The 15,551-nt window shown below is 49.4% G+C and overlaps 1 protein-coding gene across 1 annotated transcript in view; it reads right to left on the bottom strand.

Annotated features, from left to right (window-relative positions):
- Positions 1-15,551, bottom strand: part of UBR4 (ubiquitin protein ligase E3 component n-recognin 4) — a 160,014-nt gene that overhangs the window by 2,497 nt on the left and 141,966 nt on the right. Inside the window, exons 95-105 of the mRNA XM_006866329.1 lie at positions 15,178-15,368; positions 14,579-14,752; positions 14,165-14,264; positions 12,772-12,990; positions 11,492-11,605; positions 10,466-10,608; positions 9,788-9,913; positions 8,505-8,699; positions 5,332-5,556; positions 2,034-2,124; positions 1,698-1,860 (exon numbers count right to left, since the gene is read on the bottom strand). Coding sequence (XP_006866391.1) covers positions 1,698-1,860; positions 2,034-2,124; positions 5,332-5,556; positions 8,505-8,699; positions 9,788-9,913; positions 10,466-10,608; positions 11,492-11,605; positions 12,772-12,990; positions 14,165-14,264; positions 14,579-14,752; positions 15,178-15,368 — 1,741 coding nt within the window. The remainder of the gene's footprint in view (positions 1-1,697; positions 1,861-2,033; positions 2,125-5,331; positions 5,557-8,504; positions 8,700-9,787; positions 9,914-10,465; positions 10,609-11,491; positions 11,606-12,771; positions 12,991-14,164; positions 14,265-14,578; positions 14,753-15,177; positions 15,369-15,551) is intronic.

Raw genomic sequence — 15,551 nt, 5'->3', positions numbered from 1 at the left:
GGGGGGGGGGGATCGGCAGCCATCAGCTCTTGTTGGCTTTTGGTGTTTTTGTCATTGCATTTGAACAGGGTGTGTCTGGTGTTAAAATTTTTCTAACCATTTAAACAAAGTAATAAAGTCATGCTGTAAAACCCTGGCCCAGGAGTGGATAGGCCCAGGGGCTCCTTGCCACATGGGCTCGTGCTCTCCCCTCCCCTGTGACATGAGGGCACTGGCCCCAGCTCCAGGGCTGAGACCAAGCCCTGACAACCCAGGAGAACCCCTTCCTTCCCCCACCCCCTCCTCCCCCTCTCACTAGTTCTAACCTGACATTCCTGTTGACAGTCTTCCTTCAGACACTCACCACACCCCTGGTGAGAACACAACACCAGCCATTGAGGACACAGAGACAATAAGACAGCCCACCTGCTCTCCATCAGGGCTGAATGTCTAGGCTGAAAAGATACATGTGGGGGTGGTAAAGAGCTAATGACGCTAACTAAGCAGCTCAGGTAAGCAGTGTCACCCTGACTTCCCAAGTAGCAGGGTAAGCACCAGGCTAATCAAGGCCCATGCCAATGCACAGTGGCCAAATGGAGGTCCTGGACATTCTAGACTATCCGTCAGTTGGTGCTGAGTTGGGAGACAAGAGGCATTTGCCCTAGACCTTAAGTGGGTCTGGTTCCCAGAGGACGAGGAGATGGACAAAGCAATGCTGATGGAAGCTTTCTCTTGAGGGTGGGCTCAGGGATGGCTTTTCTCTCCTTGCTTCTCTACACTTTACAAAATGCCCACAATGAACACCAGAAAAAACTCCAACAGGGAGATGAGCTAACAAGAGCGGTAGTCTTGGTTACTCTGCTTCAGCTCTGGGGAGCTGGAGCTTTGTGAGAAGGGCACTGATGGAGGGTTATAATGAAACAGCACCCACAAATGGAAAGGACATGGGGGTTTTATTTCTGGATGTATTTTTCCATGAACAGGCCCGAATCACCTCCCTCGGCTGTTACTTGATGCTTGATTATGAAATCCAAATAAATTCTAATGTGTTTTAATTAAGGGTGACCAATTTGTTGTCTAAAGACTCTGTACACAGGAGAGAACAATGCATGCTTTTTACTCGCTGGGGGATGAGGAACTGTCTACAGTGATCACATGACAACAGCTCCAACTGTTATCCTAGCCCTACACGTACAGAGACGCTCTCAGCTCGGTTTTGATATTCACAGCTATTTTTAAGAGTCAGCTGAGGACCGCTGTGACCTAAGAGGTCTCGACCCCCACCAAGAGGAAGAGGCAGGAGGAAGACAGGTGGGCAGAAAGACTGCATTCTCATTCCCCTGTTCATCTCTGAACTGCTATAAAAAGTGAGAAGTCAAAAAAAGTGCTCTGTCATTTTCTGGCTGTGTCCCCTTGGCAACTTTGAAGGCTCCGTTACCCCGTCTACAAAAGGTGGCTAATCAGAGTTCTTACCTACTGTAGGGCTGGCTTTAGGACTAGCTGAGAAAACATATGACAACAGGCAGCGCCAGGGCTAGGGTGCGTTAAGTACTCAAAACATATTAGTGCTCTTGTGGTTTATGGCTTTCCCATGCTTGCAGTAGCAGCAGACAGGCTGGGTCTCGCCTGTGTTTCTCCCGAGAAGTGGAGCGAGAAGACATGGCCTGTCCCGCTAAGGCAGGCATGGGCTCACTAACAGAGACAAGCATGACACTGACCAGCCGCGTCTAGGAACTCTGAGAAGGTCTCCACTGGCATGAACTCCTCCTGGAAGGTTTTCAGAGCTCGGTCGGCAGCTTCAGAGATGGGCATGTCATTGTGGCGGATGTATTCAGCTAGAGAGCAGGACCAGCCTCCCTCTGTGTTACTGGTAGGCACCTTCTACAAGAACCAACAGGAGACAGAAATAGGCTCAACCCCTTGCAGAGAAGTTGTCTTTGCATCCCAGATACATTGGCTCAGAATTTACATTGTAACAAGATCCCCAGAATCCATGAGGTCTTATGAAAATCAATAGGCAGAGCCCACGCCACAGATGAGACGGGCTTCCTTACCTTAAACATGTTGTAAATGAGATCGACTAGGGCCCAGAACAAAAGGGAAGAACGGTAAGCAGAGTAGTCCTTCACTGCCTTATCTGTCAACCTGGAAAATAAAATCAAATTCCATTTCCATGAAGACCTGGACAGAGCCAAGTAGGCTCGGTTTCAAGGGAAGACTCCCGGGCATCTATGTCTCATACAGCCCTAGTGAGAAGGTTTGAGCCCGGAGACCCAGAGGTGAGTTCACTACCAAAGTGACCCATGCAGCATTCACCTGCAGTGCAGGGTAACACAGAAGGGGAGAGGGAGACAAAAGTTGCACATGGCAATCAACAGGCCACTGCCTTGAGGAAATGCAAAGGAATCCTGTGTTTGCCTTGTGATTTTGGACTTGATGATGAATAAAGTAGGACACAAGGCTCTATGTCAGTCTTTACCTTCCCACTGGGAGAATTTCTACAACACTCAGCAGACCTAAAGCAACCAAACATTAATTTGTCAGACACACGTTGTGTCAAAATACAGCAAGCTGGTGGAAAATTGGTGTTGAGCAATAGTACCATCTAGGATGGAGTTTGTTACCACCCGACACCTCCTAAATCCTGAGATAATCCCAGAGCCGTTCACCACACCTTTCTGTTTCTAACCAGTACCGTCTGTCTCTGGTTAATCCAGTGATTAAGCTCAGGATGCTCTGTCTCTGCAAACATCCACTGCTTTCTCAGCAGACACTCTTGGTCTGAGGAATGGTTTCCACCAGGTAGAGCCATCAGAAAATACAAAAAGCTCAACCTCCCTTTGCACCTTGTGAAAAGTATGCCTGTAAATTCTACCATTAAGATCTATGAGACGATTTGTTTAAAAACTGCCTTAACATCTACAATGAGTAAATGAAGAGTAGATGAACACTGTCATGGACAAGAGATGAAAATACACCCCAAGACAGAAAGGACTGAATATACAGTAAGAACCCTAAGGAAGGGTACACAAAGGGACGACTGATGATAGAAGCTGAAACTATGCTGTATGGACCTCATGTGAAGGACTTGTGTCTAGCATGGGGCAGACAAGCTACCTACTGAGTATTAGGGAAATGTTTAACTAACAAAAGTCATGTAAAATAATAAAATTGTTTGCTAAACTACACTCCATGGACCTTCCCTCTACCCCTATGTCCCCCAAAGCACCACTTTCTCCCCTGCCTACCACACAGAAGGATGGGGCAGCCTACAGTGAAAATCCCTGAAAGTAAGCCCTGTGGATGAGGATGAGAATCGATTTCTCTGAATGTGTGCAGATAACAAGTAAGATTTAAGCCTAAAGAAGTCCCAGGCTTAAATAAGACGTCTTGGCATAGGAGCTTTCTTTCTAAATGCAAAACAGGTCAATTTCTCTTCTACTAATTCCTAGAACTACATTTGCATCTGCCGGCTACAGTCTTCCTCCCACAGGACTTAGGATAAAGTCCTGGTGTGGTGCTCTAGGGTACAGCACTGGACCACAAGGTTGCTTTGAATGGCAAGGCAGTGATTCAAACCCACAGCTGCTTTTTGGAAACCCTATATAGGGTTGTTAGGAGTCAGAACCAACTCAATGGCACTCAACAACAACAAAGATGAAGTCAGATGCCAGAGACACTGCCCCAGCCACCAAGATGACCCTTCCTATAGGTCCTTCTGGTCATTCTGCCTCCTGGGAGTACGTCCCAGCATCACTCTCACCCTCAGCACCTCTGGTCTGTTTCAGGAGCACTGCACTCACATCCCCGTGCAGACCACCACCAGGTTTGGTCCTTCTCTGGGACCATTTGGCTTTAGTAAGCAGAAATCTTAAGTGACCCTACCCAACTTAATTATTTAAGGCTAATTAGTAAAGGTGACTAAGTTGTTATTAAGAAAATGGCAATGCATGAACACTGGGCTTCCAATTAAGCTGTGACCCAATTGGCTTGTTCTTAACTGCCTGGGACAGTAATGACCTCTCATCTCCTAACTGAAAGCCCAACAGCTCCTGTGGATTAAGATTTCACACCTGCCTGTGCCCAATACATAGCTACTTCCTTTACTATGGGTACAGGCCAAGTCTGGCATAGGAGCTACTCACTATCTAAACTGTGATCTCCAGTAGCTAGCTAACTAGCAATGCTTTGGACTCCTGGGAAAGGCTGGGCAGTTATATTTGGAATAAGGGCAGGTGAAAATCTAACAAGTCTAGCTGCCCCCGTACACTAGCTGGTCCTGGCTGCAGTAGAGTTCCTCTAGGGGAGTTAGGGGATACAGATCAAGCAATGTTTGATGCTGAGCTGATAAAGGGAAATATACCAGGTGCACCAATTCAGGCACATTATCATGGGCCTAAGAGTCCTCCTCTAGCTCCCTTATTGGCCTTTAAACACAGAAATGTTTCGTTTCCTCTGATCACAGGCTCAAGGATCTGGCGGGTTGAAGAATCAAAGGACAGATCCTCCAAAAATGAACCAGAAGCAGGTTTCACTTCAGTGGCAAACCCATTCCTTACTGTGTCTCCTGGGCAGGAGGGTCAGGCCACTATCATCGTGGTGCCCATGGAGCACAGGCCCAATCAGTGGGGACATGGCTTTTTTCAACTTTGAAACCCACTCTTCTCCCTCCTACACCTGTTCAGCCTACAGGTAGATGTATGGGTAGCCACATAGGCTCTGAACGGTTTTTGACTGCAGTTGTTTCTCTCAAGACACTTCCCTTTGGATCCAAATCACAGCACAAGGTCATTAAACAAAGACCACATCCTTTCTGAAATGCTATTCCTTCTTTGAGGTGTGTCAACATGACTAAGAGAAATGGGTCTGGAGGTACAAAGGCTCATGCTCATGGGACAGACAGCACAGAAATGTACCCAATGAGGGACACCAATGAGCTTTTAGCTGGGGTAACAAAAAAATTTTTTAAAGGAAAAAATACCCAACCTCGACTATGCCAAATCTTTCCTAGTTATGTCAAGCCCAGCAAGATGCTGAAATCCTGGTCGTCTGTCTCAGGCCCCCAACTCTAATTCTCCTCCTTAGTAGAACTGCCCTGTGCCTGGCTGGCTTCCTCTCTGAAATCTCCTCCAGCAAGTAGGCCTGGCCCTACCTTCCCATGGCTGATACACAACCCCAATGAGCGCCAACTCTGGTGTGACAGACTGAGAAGGGGCAGTGTTCAGTTCGGAGAAGTCAAGTAAGCATTTCTTCACTTAGCAGATGTACACAGCTAGGCCACTTGTAAGCGCACTGGAATAGACTCTAGGCAACAGACAGCTCAGGGAACAGCTCCCTGAAGCAAGTACTGACCTGGTGGCTCCCCCTGGAGCCACTGCCCGGGCCTGAGAGGTCACTAGCAGCCGCCGCAGGATTTCTACACGTGTGGCTTTCCACTTCTCAGGGGGCAGGATGTGGAGGGCCAGGACTGTGAAATAGTGGGGCCCATCCACTTCAAAGGCACTCTCCACCCATTTCTCCTTGGGCTGCTCCAGAAATCCTTGGAGGTTCTTCTCCTCTCGGGAAGTTGCTCGGGTTCTAGAACAAAAAGGCACCAGTGAAACCTGGGTAAAAGCAGGGCACCAGCAGCAAGAGAGAGAATTTGCTAATTTGTCGTCTTCTGTTGGTAAGTTTTTTGAACACCTGGATTACTAAAGCACGTACCAGCCTCCACTCCCAAGTACTCCTTCCACCTCCTTCCTTTCCAGCAATTCATGAACTTCTTCCCTTCACTACTTTGGTCGTGGTGTCTTCCTTGCTCTCCTTCCTCCACCCCCATCTCAGCTCTCATACAACTCCCAACAACTACTGCTCCTGGACTAGGCACGTTCACTCTAGTATAAAGGTCCTAGCCACACTGGGCAGTTAGGGTTTGCTCCACCTTACCACAGTATCTGAAACCCAGAGTCACCAAGCGAGAGAGGGATGGAGTGGAAACATGAAGTCCAGTTCCCTGGCTCTAAGCTCAGTCTGACTTCTCCTATTTCTAGGTAGGTTGTCTGCACTACCTTTATATCTCAGTGCCTCTCACAGGCTCTCGAGTTTGGACTGTGTTGTTTTGTGTTTGTGTCCTCTCTCCCTCATGACACAGTTTCTTCCAGGCAAGGACTACTGCTTATTCCCATCTCTCAAACGCAGCAGTGAGGATGCCCGCAGCCCACGGCAGTGCCAGGCACCACTCTAACGCTTCCCCACAGCTCATTGCATTTCATCCTCACAATAAACCTGGGAGACAGGTACTCTCAACACCCCAACTTCACAAAAGAGGAAGCCAAAGTCAGAGGAGGTCAGTAGTCACCTACGTCACCGAAATGAGAAGAGAAAGAACTGAACTCAGGCAGCTGGGCTCCAGAGCCTGTCTGCTGTAAACCTTGGCATGTGGTCACTGAATTGGCACTCAAGATCACTTGAGTGCTTCCTGTCCTGGCATCTCTGACTACCTGATGTGCTCTCATGCCACAGTGCTTGGTGCGGTACCCTAACTCTATGGCAGATAATGCTAGGCTTGGCTGCCTACACCCAAGTCACTAGGTCTACAGATGGTACTGCCACAGACACTGGACTGTGGGCAAGCAGGAGGGTCTAGTGCACCTTGCAGAAGGGGTGTGAAAGGGACAGACAGAAGTAGATGACTTGATGCTGCCACGCTTGCCACTGGAGCTAGCAAGTCCACAAATGCAGGCCCAGGCTCGGCTCTGGCTCACAGCAACTATGGTGCTACCCTCGCCTTGGCAGTGATGGCCCACAAAAGCAGTTGCCCTCCTCACTATGGAGCCCAATGTGAAGCAGCTGGCTGGGGAGGCAGGGCCCCCGTGCAGCTTCCAGGCCCGCCTCTCCAACACTGTGTACAACACTGTGCACTGACCAGGAGAACCAATCCAATTCTCTCCCACAGAGTCTGGCATCTGCGAAACATGGTGACACCTGGAGTCACCAGCTCGAGTCCTCTGGACAGTCATGCTGCCTCACTGGGGCTGCTTTTCTCCTGGAGAAGGGAGCAGCCCACTCTGCCATCCTTACTAAGAAGGGACATGTCTCAGCACAAACCAAGGGCCCTGTCTAAGGCCACCAGCACACTGGTAATTAGCGCTGGCTCGGGCTGAAGCGGTATGGGTAAGTGGGAAGGTCTCTGTTGTCAGCCTGAGTGGTTAGCAGATGATGTAATGTACTCAGAGGAAGACCTGCCTGCACGTTTTCTCAATAATGCACAAGGTTTCCAGGTCAGTCTTCCCTCATAAGGCAGTGGGGAGGGGTAAAGATAACTGTTGAAGAAGAGGAGCAGACAAGAGACAGATTGTTCTGTTGCCTAAACTGAGCTGCAGCTGCCCCATGTGTACTGCACACAGCTGCCAACAACCTGCCTATTCTCTGCCCAACAGACTTTGAAGACTTTTGCTAGGAGATGGGGCCTCTAAGTAAGAAACCACTCCAATGAACTCTAGGGTTACAGGGCTGACTTCTTGCAGTCAGAATTCCAGAGAACAAACCCTGCCCACTCACACAAGGGTCTTTTCATCCTGTCACTGCTGCCATGAGCCCTAGCATTGTGGGTGTCGAGTGACAATGCCGTGAGACGTGAATCCTCTCCACATACACGTGGGCCTGCACACTTCAAGCCCGTCCGTGTTGTTCAACGGTCCACTGTACAGCCAATCTTTCCGTTTGTTTTACAAATCTGGGCTGGAATTTTCAGACTATTCTGTACCCTGGAGTTCCGGGGGAGCTATGGTTAAATACTGGACTGCTAACCGAAAGGTCAATGAGTTTGGGGTTTGGGTTCTTACTCTCTAACCTTCCAGATGCAGCTTTAAAATAACGCTTAGACATATCACCCTAGCTATTCCACAACGTGCACTCCTGGTGTGGTGCGCACGGTGGGTTAATGGGCCAGACTAGAAAGCCATTTAAACTGCAAGATCAGTGGTTCAGTCTCTCCTTGGAAACCCTATACAGGGTCGCTATGGGTCAGAACTGACTCAGGGGCACCTAACAACAACAACATTCCACAACGTACATACTAACAAAAATCCTAATCTACATTTTCCCAGCTATCTTGCGTCTGTGTTAACTTTCACAGGTGGTCTTCATCACTCCCTTTCCCCTCACACAAGACAGAGCCATTCCTCTCTGGGCAGAGGCAGGGACAACCTATCCAGTTTCCCGATTATTCTCAGTTCTACTGCATTCTCCTGGTAGAAAGCAGTCACCTGTAACAACTCATGTGGGGTGGCTCCAGCCCATGGCCTCCCACATCTAAGGGAGCCGAGCAGAAGCTTGCGTAGCCTGGCTTTCCTGTCTGCTCCTCCTGGGCTGAAGGTCAGTCCAAGAGCCCAGGGTGGGAGATCAGACAGTTCTGAAATGGGAGGCACCCTTCCTGCATTCTCCCATGTGACCTAAGCTTGGTGCTGCCCGCCAGGGAGGACAGGGAAAAGCTGAAGACCGTACTGGACAGAGGGCTGCTGGGAGGCTGCCCCTGGGATACTGACGTGTTCAGGACGTAAAGCACAGTGTGAATGATGTATGGGATCAAGTGGATATTGCTCTCCCGGCCACCCCCGCCGGTGTCCACGCTGAAGGACTGCTCCATGGCGAAACGCAGGAAGAGTAGTTTGATGTCATGGATGTTGAGCTGGTATGTGGGTTCTCGTTGGCCCGTACATTCCTGGAGGTAAGTGTTGTGTCTAGGACGAAGCAGAACAAGCGCTGAGGTAGGAGAAATGGAAGGCATTCTGTGGGGGCAACCCTGTGGAAGGCAGAGAGCTTACTCTGGCCCCTTCTGCCTGGGGCTACACAGGTCACAGCAGGACACAGGGTGGGGAAGGGGAAGGAGTGAACCATGCAGATGCAACAGGACGGCCTGGGTCTCTCTGCTGTCAGTCCAAGTTTTGATGAGAACTCACCATTTTGGGGGAGCCCATTTAATGATGGAGGGAAGAGGCCTCATTTGAAAGTACATTTTGGAAAAAGATTATGTAGAGTTTACCCAATCTGACAGGCATGGTGATCTATCCATAAGAATCATCTCTGCAACTGCCAAGTAAGTTTCTTTTCTGTCAGTCTACCTTTTCATCTACCTGGCTCTGTCGCTTATTAACTGTGTGACCTAGGTTACTCAACCTCTCTGTGTCTCAATTCCTTCATCCATAGAAAGTGTGCAATAATAGCAGATGGTCAGCATTCAAATATGTTGTCTAATATTACTTTCATCAATTCCACTATGCCAAGCACTTGTTTATGATTTGTAGCTTTTCATCCGAGTTTGAAAGCAGAACTTGAAGTGGGGCACCTCCTGACTGGAACACCAGCAAGGGATGAGGACCTCAAAGAAGCTTCAGCTAATCTAATCTGGATCTTCAGGACCAAGAAGGTCTTAGAAGGAGCTCAATTCTCGATACCACTAAGCCGCTGTCATTATTTAAACCTCAGAGCTACATAGTGCAGAAGTGAATTCTGGAAATTTTTGGTCCCAGTGGCCAAGTCAGGTCCTGTGTCTTACACTTCCCAATATCCACAGAGGAGAAGAAAGAACACATAACCAGAGATTTTACATGGAGCACCAGAAACTGAGGGCGGCCCCATCAAGCCACTGCTTCGGTAGGTCTCATCCCTTCTGCTGGTCAGTTCCTCAGTCAACAGGCAGAGACACAGATTCCCAAAGAAGGGGATAGGGAATGGTTTCACCATGGGTGAATGATGGGCCGACAGCTGATCTTTCCCCCAACCTCCTGGGATGCCCCTCTTTTCATCAGGCAAAATGCTCAACACTCACCTTGCCAAACAAGTGGCGAAAGCTGATTCAGGGACGTGGGGGCCCCAGACTGGAAGGAGCCCATTGCACTTAGTGTTGGCGTTCTGGAGGGCAGCACTTTCCCACTCTTCCCGGCCACGGGCCAACCTGGATTGGGAGGAAAGCAATGACAAGTGACTGCTGGAATTAATTTTGCACCTTGGCACCTGGGAGAGGGAGCACTAAGGACCCCACTGAGAGAATCTGCCACTGTCACCTGGGAAATGCTAGCTCGCTTCCTTAGCCATATGGCAGGAATGGGAGCTCCTGTGATGTGAGTTAGGGAGGAATACCCTTCTCCCCATGGGAGACCTGGGGTGATGCTGGGGGCTAATGCGTCAGACTGCAAAATCACCTGAACTGTAAGGTTGACGGTTCAAGCTCACCAGCTGCTCCTTGGAAACCCTATACAGGGTCGCTATGGGTCGGAATCGACTCGACGGCACTTAACAACCACCACCACTCTTCTCCCCAGAGATGAAGGAACAGGTTTAAACCTCAGGGTTAGACAGCCCACTGCTCCCACTCCTTGGATAAGCTACCCGCTCCTCTGAACTAAGGTGTGCTCTATCTAGTCTTTCTGCCTGTCAGGCAGGAGCTGACGCACATATGATGGGAGGGCAGGGGGTTAAGCAGGTGATTGAAGGGAGTGGCCTCTACCTGACGGCAGCCAGGTGACAATCGTAGTGCACAATGTTGAAGTGGGAAACAGTGCTGTAGCCTTGCTGTTTCCGTGGTTTATTCTCTAGCTCCTCCAAGGCGACCCGCTTAGTGAAGGTATAGATACCCAGGACCTTGGTGGGCTGCCGAGACAACAACACAGACAGGAGGAGGGGTCAGGGAAAGTCCAAGAGAGACTCCGGAAGGTGGTGAAGCAGAACGGAGGAGAACTGAGTTTCCACCTTCCTAGGCAACGCTTTGTGGAGTTCCGGTAGCTCCCCAGAGATGTGTTTAGGTGAGGGTGCAGGGCACAGCCCTGGAGAAATGAGGAGTGTGGGGAACGGTATAAACAAAGCGGCTGCTGTGCAAATGGAGCAACAGCAATTGTGAGCCAAAACCTGCACTCTCTTCTTCTTTGCTGAAAATCAAGGGGAGAGTGCCTTCTTCACATGTCACTTGCTTGTCAAAACCTGTCAGTCAGGTCCCAGTTGTAGGGTTACAGGCTTGTGGCCCAGGGTACCAGCCCTTCAACTAAGCAGTTGGGCACTAAGCAGTAAATTCAAGCTGTTGAGGAAGAGGCACTAGTTAAGCCTTTGCGAGAACACAAGTCCCATCCTGTTCTAGTCTGAGGAAGCCTTTTTAGAATGCCCAGACTCGGTTCTGCTTTTCCCCACCCAGTGACCCTGCATGGAAGCAGTATGGTGTAAAAGCTCAGTTCTGAAGCTAGAGAGGCTGGGGCTGGAATCCTGGCTCTGCCATATGACCTCTGCTTTCCCATCCATCACTTGGGGCTTATCACAGGTTTGAAAATAAAATTACCCAGTTTACATAAAGCATGGGACCCTAGCATACAGTTCCAGTGAGTGGAAGGTGACAACGATGCTGCTGCTGCTAATGAAGCCTCGTGTTCAGGTCAGTTTGCCTTCCTGCCTTGCATTGGTTTTGGAGACAGCCCCGAGGACACAGAGCCCGGCTGAGTCAGCCAGGTACATGTCCTCAGGCCAACACCAGGCCTAGCAGCTGTACCTGGAACTTGTAGCCCTCCCTGCATATGCAGCACGTGAGGCCCGGCTCCTCGATCAGCTCTTCCATCTGCTTCAACAGGGCTGTCTTGGTCACCACCTGGCCCTTCTCGTTTGTCTGGAGAAGAAACCCGGTTGGTATATCAGAGGGGATTTCCGCCGCCTGCCCACCCTCACATGGGGCTCGGGAACAGGGAGCTCATCCCAAGCCCTACTCTCCTGCTCCTCCCCCCCGTCCGGCACCACTGTAGCAGGAGACCATGCCGCTGGAACCCTGGCTTATCACACTTGCCACCAAAAAAGCCCCCTTTCTTTGTGGCAGCAATATGATGTTTGGGCCGCCAATACTTGTCGCACTGTGATTCATTCACTGCTCCTACAGGAGTTAAAAATGGCTGGTGCAGGTGGGCTGGCTGGGAAAAGGCTTTCAGGACAATTGCTCCCTTCATGGTTTGTTGTTGTTGTTATGTGCCGTGGAGTCGGTGCCGACTCATAGCGACCTGGACAGGGTTTCCGAGACTGTATATCTTTACAGGAGCAGAAAGCCTGTGATCTTTCTCCCATGGACCAGCTAGTAGCTTCGAACTGCTGACCCTGAGGTTAGCAGCCCGATTCGTAACCATTACGCTATGGTAGGATAACAAAAAAGCACAGCACACAGCCCTGCGTGCCAATCAGACCTGGGTTCAAATCCTGTCAACCACTTATTCATTATATCTTCAATGCAACTCTCAGCCTCAGTTACTTCATCTAGAAAATGACTGTAATCTTATCAACCTCATGCAGCCATGGGAAGGATTAAATAAAATGGTGCAAGTAAAGAACAGTGTAAGCACACTGTAAGCACAGTGCCGCATACAGGAAGTCCACAATGGCGATTTGTCACCACTGTTCCTGCTGGTGTCAACTTGCTAAGCCACTTAACCTTTGAATCTCTACCTGTGCAAAAGAATAATGGAGACCCTGGGAGACATCAGCTGCTATCCAAAAGTTGGTGGTTCAAATCTACCCAGAGGCTCCTCAGAAAAAAAGTCTGGCGATCTACTTCAGAAAAACCTACCACTGAAAATCCAGTTCTATTCAATAGCAACTGGTCAGTAGGGACAGTCAGGGCCATGCCTCTGAGGACTCGCAGGAAGACTAGAGGTGGAGCATCCAGCAGAGTGCCCAGCACACCTAGTGAACATCCTCCCCCTGTCCTGAGGCACAAATGACCATGCCATGGTCACCTCCTCAACAGTGTGGACAAGAACGCAGGTATGAGGAGGGAGGAGGTAGCTTCACCGTCATGCCCAGGGTGCCCAGAGCCTTCTGCCTCATTGCCATGGCCATACGCTTCTTCTCGGCCCGGGTCTCCCTGCGGGCTGCGTCTATCTTCTTGTTCACATCGGGGTGTTCCCGTAGTGCCTCGAGCAGGTTCTCTGCCAGGGTCCCAATGCCCTCATCGCTGGACACCTGCTCTAGTTTGTGCAGGTTTGTGATGGAGCCCGTTCCAATCAGAACCTGAAGTAAGAAACCAGAGAGATGTATGCCTCCGGTTGATAGACATGCATTCTCCCCAGGAGCTTAAAGGGTTAGCAGATGTGTACAGCCCAACGGGTACCATCTCACATCATCCATTCAGTTGCAGTCAGATCCTTTGACAATACACTTTAAAAGACACAGATAGATGGAAGAGAGTTTGGTTCTATCCCTGATGTACTACCAAGTGTACCTGGGGATCATGCCAAGGGCACTGTGACAACTACAAGCTAGATAACACACATAACACATCCAGCAGAGTGCAAGGGGCTAGAAGAGTCCTGGGAGAAGCAGCACATGATCGGGCAGGTCTGAGTGGTGAACTGTGAGTACAGACACCTAACAGAGCAGCCCCTTGATGTTCATAAAGGCCCACCCAGAGAGTCCTTCCTCTGGGGCCTCTGAGCCCATTAACTTGGAAGCACGGGGACTTTCTCAACCTAGAGGTACCAGAGGTACAACTGCAACAGGTGGAAGTAGGATAGAAAAAAAGAGTTCTTAAATATCAACAAGGAATGCGTGCACTTAAAAAAGTTAAAAGTCACCACACTTCTCAAACAGGGATTGCAGAGAGGTATAGTCTGGAAAAGCTCTCCAGGTGAGCTCACTGAGAAATTGAGACATAGTGTTTATATCCCCACGTTCTCCCTCACAAGTAATGGGAGATAACTGCTACATACTTAATAATAAATTGAAAATTAGAAAGTCAAGTTACAATGGGAATGCTCAGCAGTCAACTCGGATCACTCACGAGTCCATGAATGTATTTTCATTACTCGCTGCATTTCAAATTTGTGCCTCAGCAGAATTACATGTTATCCCATGTCACATGCTCCTTAATGCTGAACCAACCCATTATTCCATTGGCTATCTGTGCATGCAAAAGTTGGACCCTCCAAAAGCCACCATAGCCCAGCAGCAGGGAGCAATCAGCAGTAAGCAGTAAAGCTGAATGGGTGAGTGCTCCTTACAGCAAAGTTCTCAACTGACTGAGGCCAAGCAGGATGAAGCCCAACTTCATTCAGTTGGAGGAGGAAATCTTAACAAGGGAGCTTCAAAAAGGTGGTAGGAAAATGGAGTGGCAAGAAAATGCAATTGCCCCACATTATGGCAAGCCATTCCACGTGCTGTCTCCACATGCACGCTGCCGACTCACCTGGGTGGCAGGGTGCTGGATGGCCAGGCCCCGAAGAAGCCGCAAAATAAATGGCAAGGCTGGGCGAGACAGAAACTTTTTCCAGATGTCAGCATCCAAACTGCAAAGCAAAGCAAGGGTTATTTTAGCAGGCCAGGGACAAAGGCTACCTCGAACCAGTTCTCTTTTATTCTGGTTCAAACTACACTTATTTAAATGTGACCTTCTGAGAGTACCTAAGGAATCACTGAGGACCACCCAGTTAAGCTGCTGCTGTAGAAATTAAGAATTCTGACTAGAAACCCAAAAGCTCTGCAGTAGCTGAATGGTCAAGCTTTCAGGAGGAAAGGGAGCCCCGAGGACAAAGGGACACACACACATGAAGCGTCATGCCAAGAAGACGAGGGAAAGAGGAAAGAGGAAGGGACTCCTTACTTTTTGGCACTGGGGATGTGCTTTTTCATATAGTCAAGTGCATTCTGGGTGATTCCCTTCTGGAGAATCAAGTCCTTCAGCTGATGCCCATTGCTGTTGTTCTTGATGCCAGCTGCTATTTTACAGAAGCAATCAAGGAAGACTTTATCATCGCCACTGTGATCCTCATCATACCTAGGAGGAAAGAGCAAAACCTGAGAGTGTGCAAGAACTGATGATGTCATTCTCTTGGTTAGCAACCTTCAACAGTTACAGGATCAGGACTAAGCTCCTTAAACCTGACAGAAAAGACCCTTGGGGCTCCTGCCGCTCTCCCTCTTACCTTCTATGTCCCCCAGATCCAGTGTCCACTTGCATTTTCATGCTTCTGCACATGACTTCTTTCCATCTTGACATACCCCATGTCCCCTTCTCTGCTAGCCAACTGCTACTTGAACACAACTTGTTTTAATTATTGACTCCCCAGCTAAGCTGAGCCCCTCTTCCAGACTAGAAATGGCACACAAGAGGTCCTTAGTGATCTATCCTTGGTCTTGCAGAATTACCTCAGGCTTTAGTGGGACCCCTCGCTTAGCTATATGGAATCCAAAGCAACTTACTTATCAAAGTTGCAGTACGGTTTGAATCGCTCCACCAGGATCTGCATTTTCTCCACCTCTCCAAAGGATAGGTACGGGATAATGCGGAGCAGGCCCTGGAGCACACTAGGGTTTGAGCGGACAAAGGTGCTGTTGATCTGGTCCAGGAGCATCACAAGCTGATCTTTGTCACCTGTGAGGAGCAGGTTGCTCTGCAAAAGGAAACAGGATGGAAGGCCCTTTAATGGGTCCAGGACTTCAGTTGCATCCAACTGCTGGCCCCCAAAGGTGATCCACTTTGATTAGAGCCATTAAAAAAGCAGCCCCACGTGAGAACTGAGTTTGGGCAGTCCGTGGATGCCGACCAACAGTGTGAGCCCCACGTGAGAACTGAG

Source organism: Chrysochloris asiatica, unplaced genomic scaffold, assembly GCF_000296735.1.
Source record: "Chrysochloris asiatica unplaced genomic scaffold, ChrAsi1.0 scaffold00090, whole genome shotgun sequence".
Lineage (NCBI taxonomy): Eukaryota > Metazoa > Chordata > Mammalia > Afrosoricida > Chrysochloridae > Chrysochloris > Chrysochloris asiatica.
This window is presented reverse-complemented; position numbering and strand designations above follow the sequence as displayed.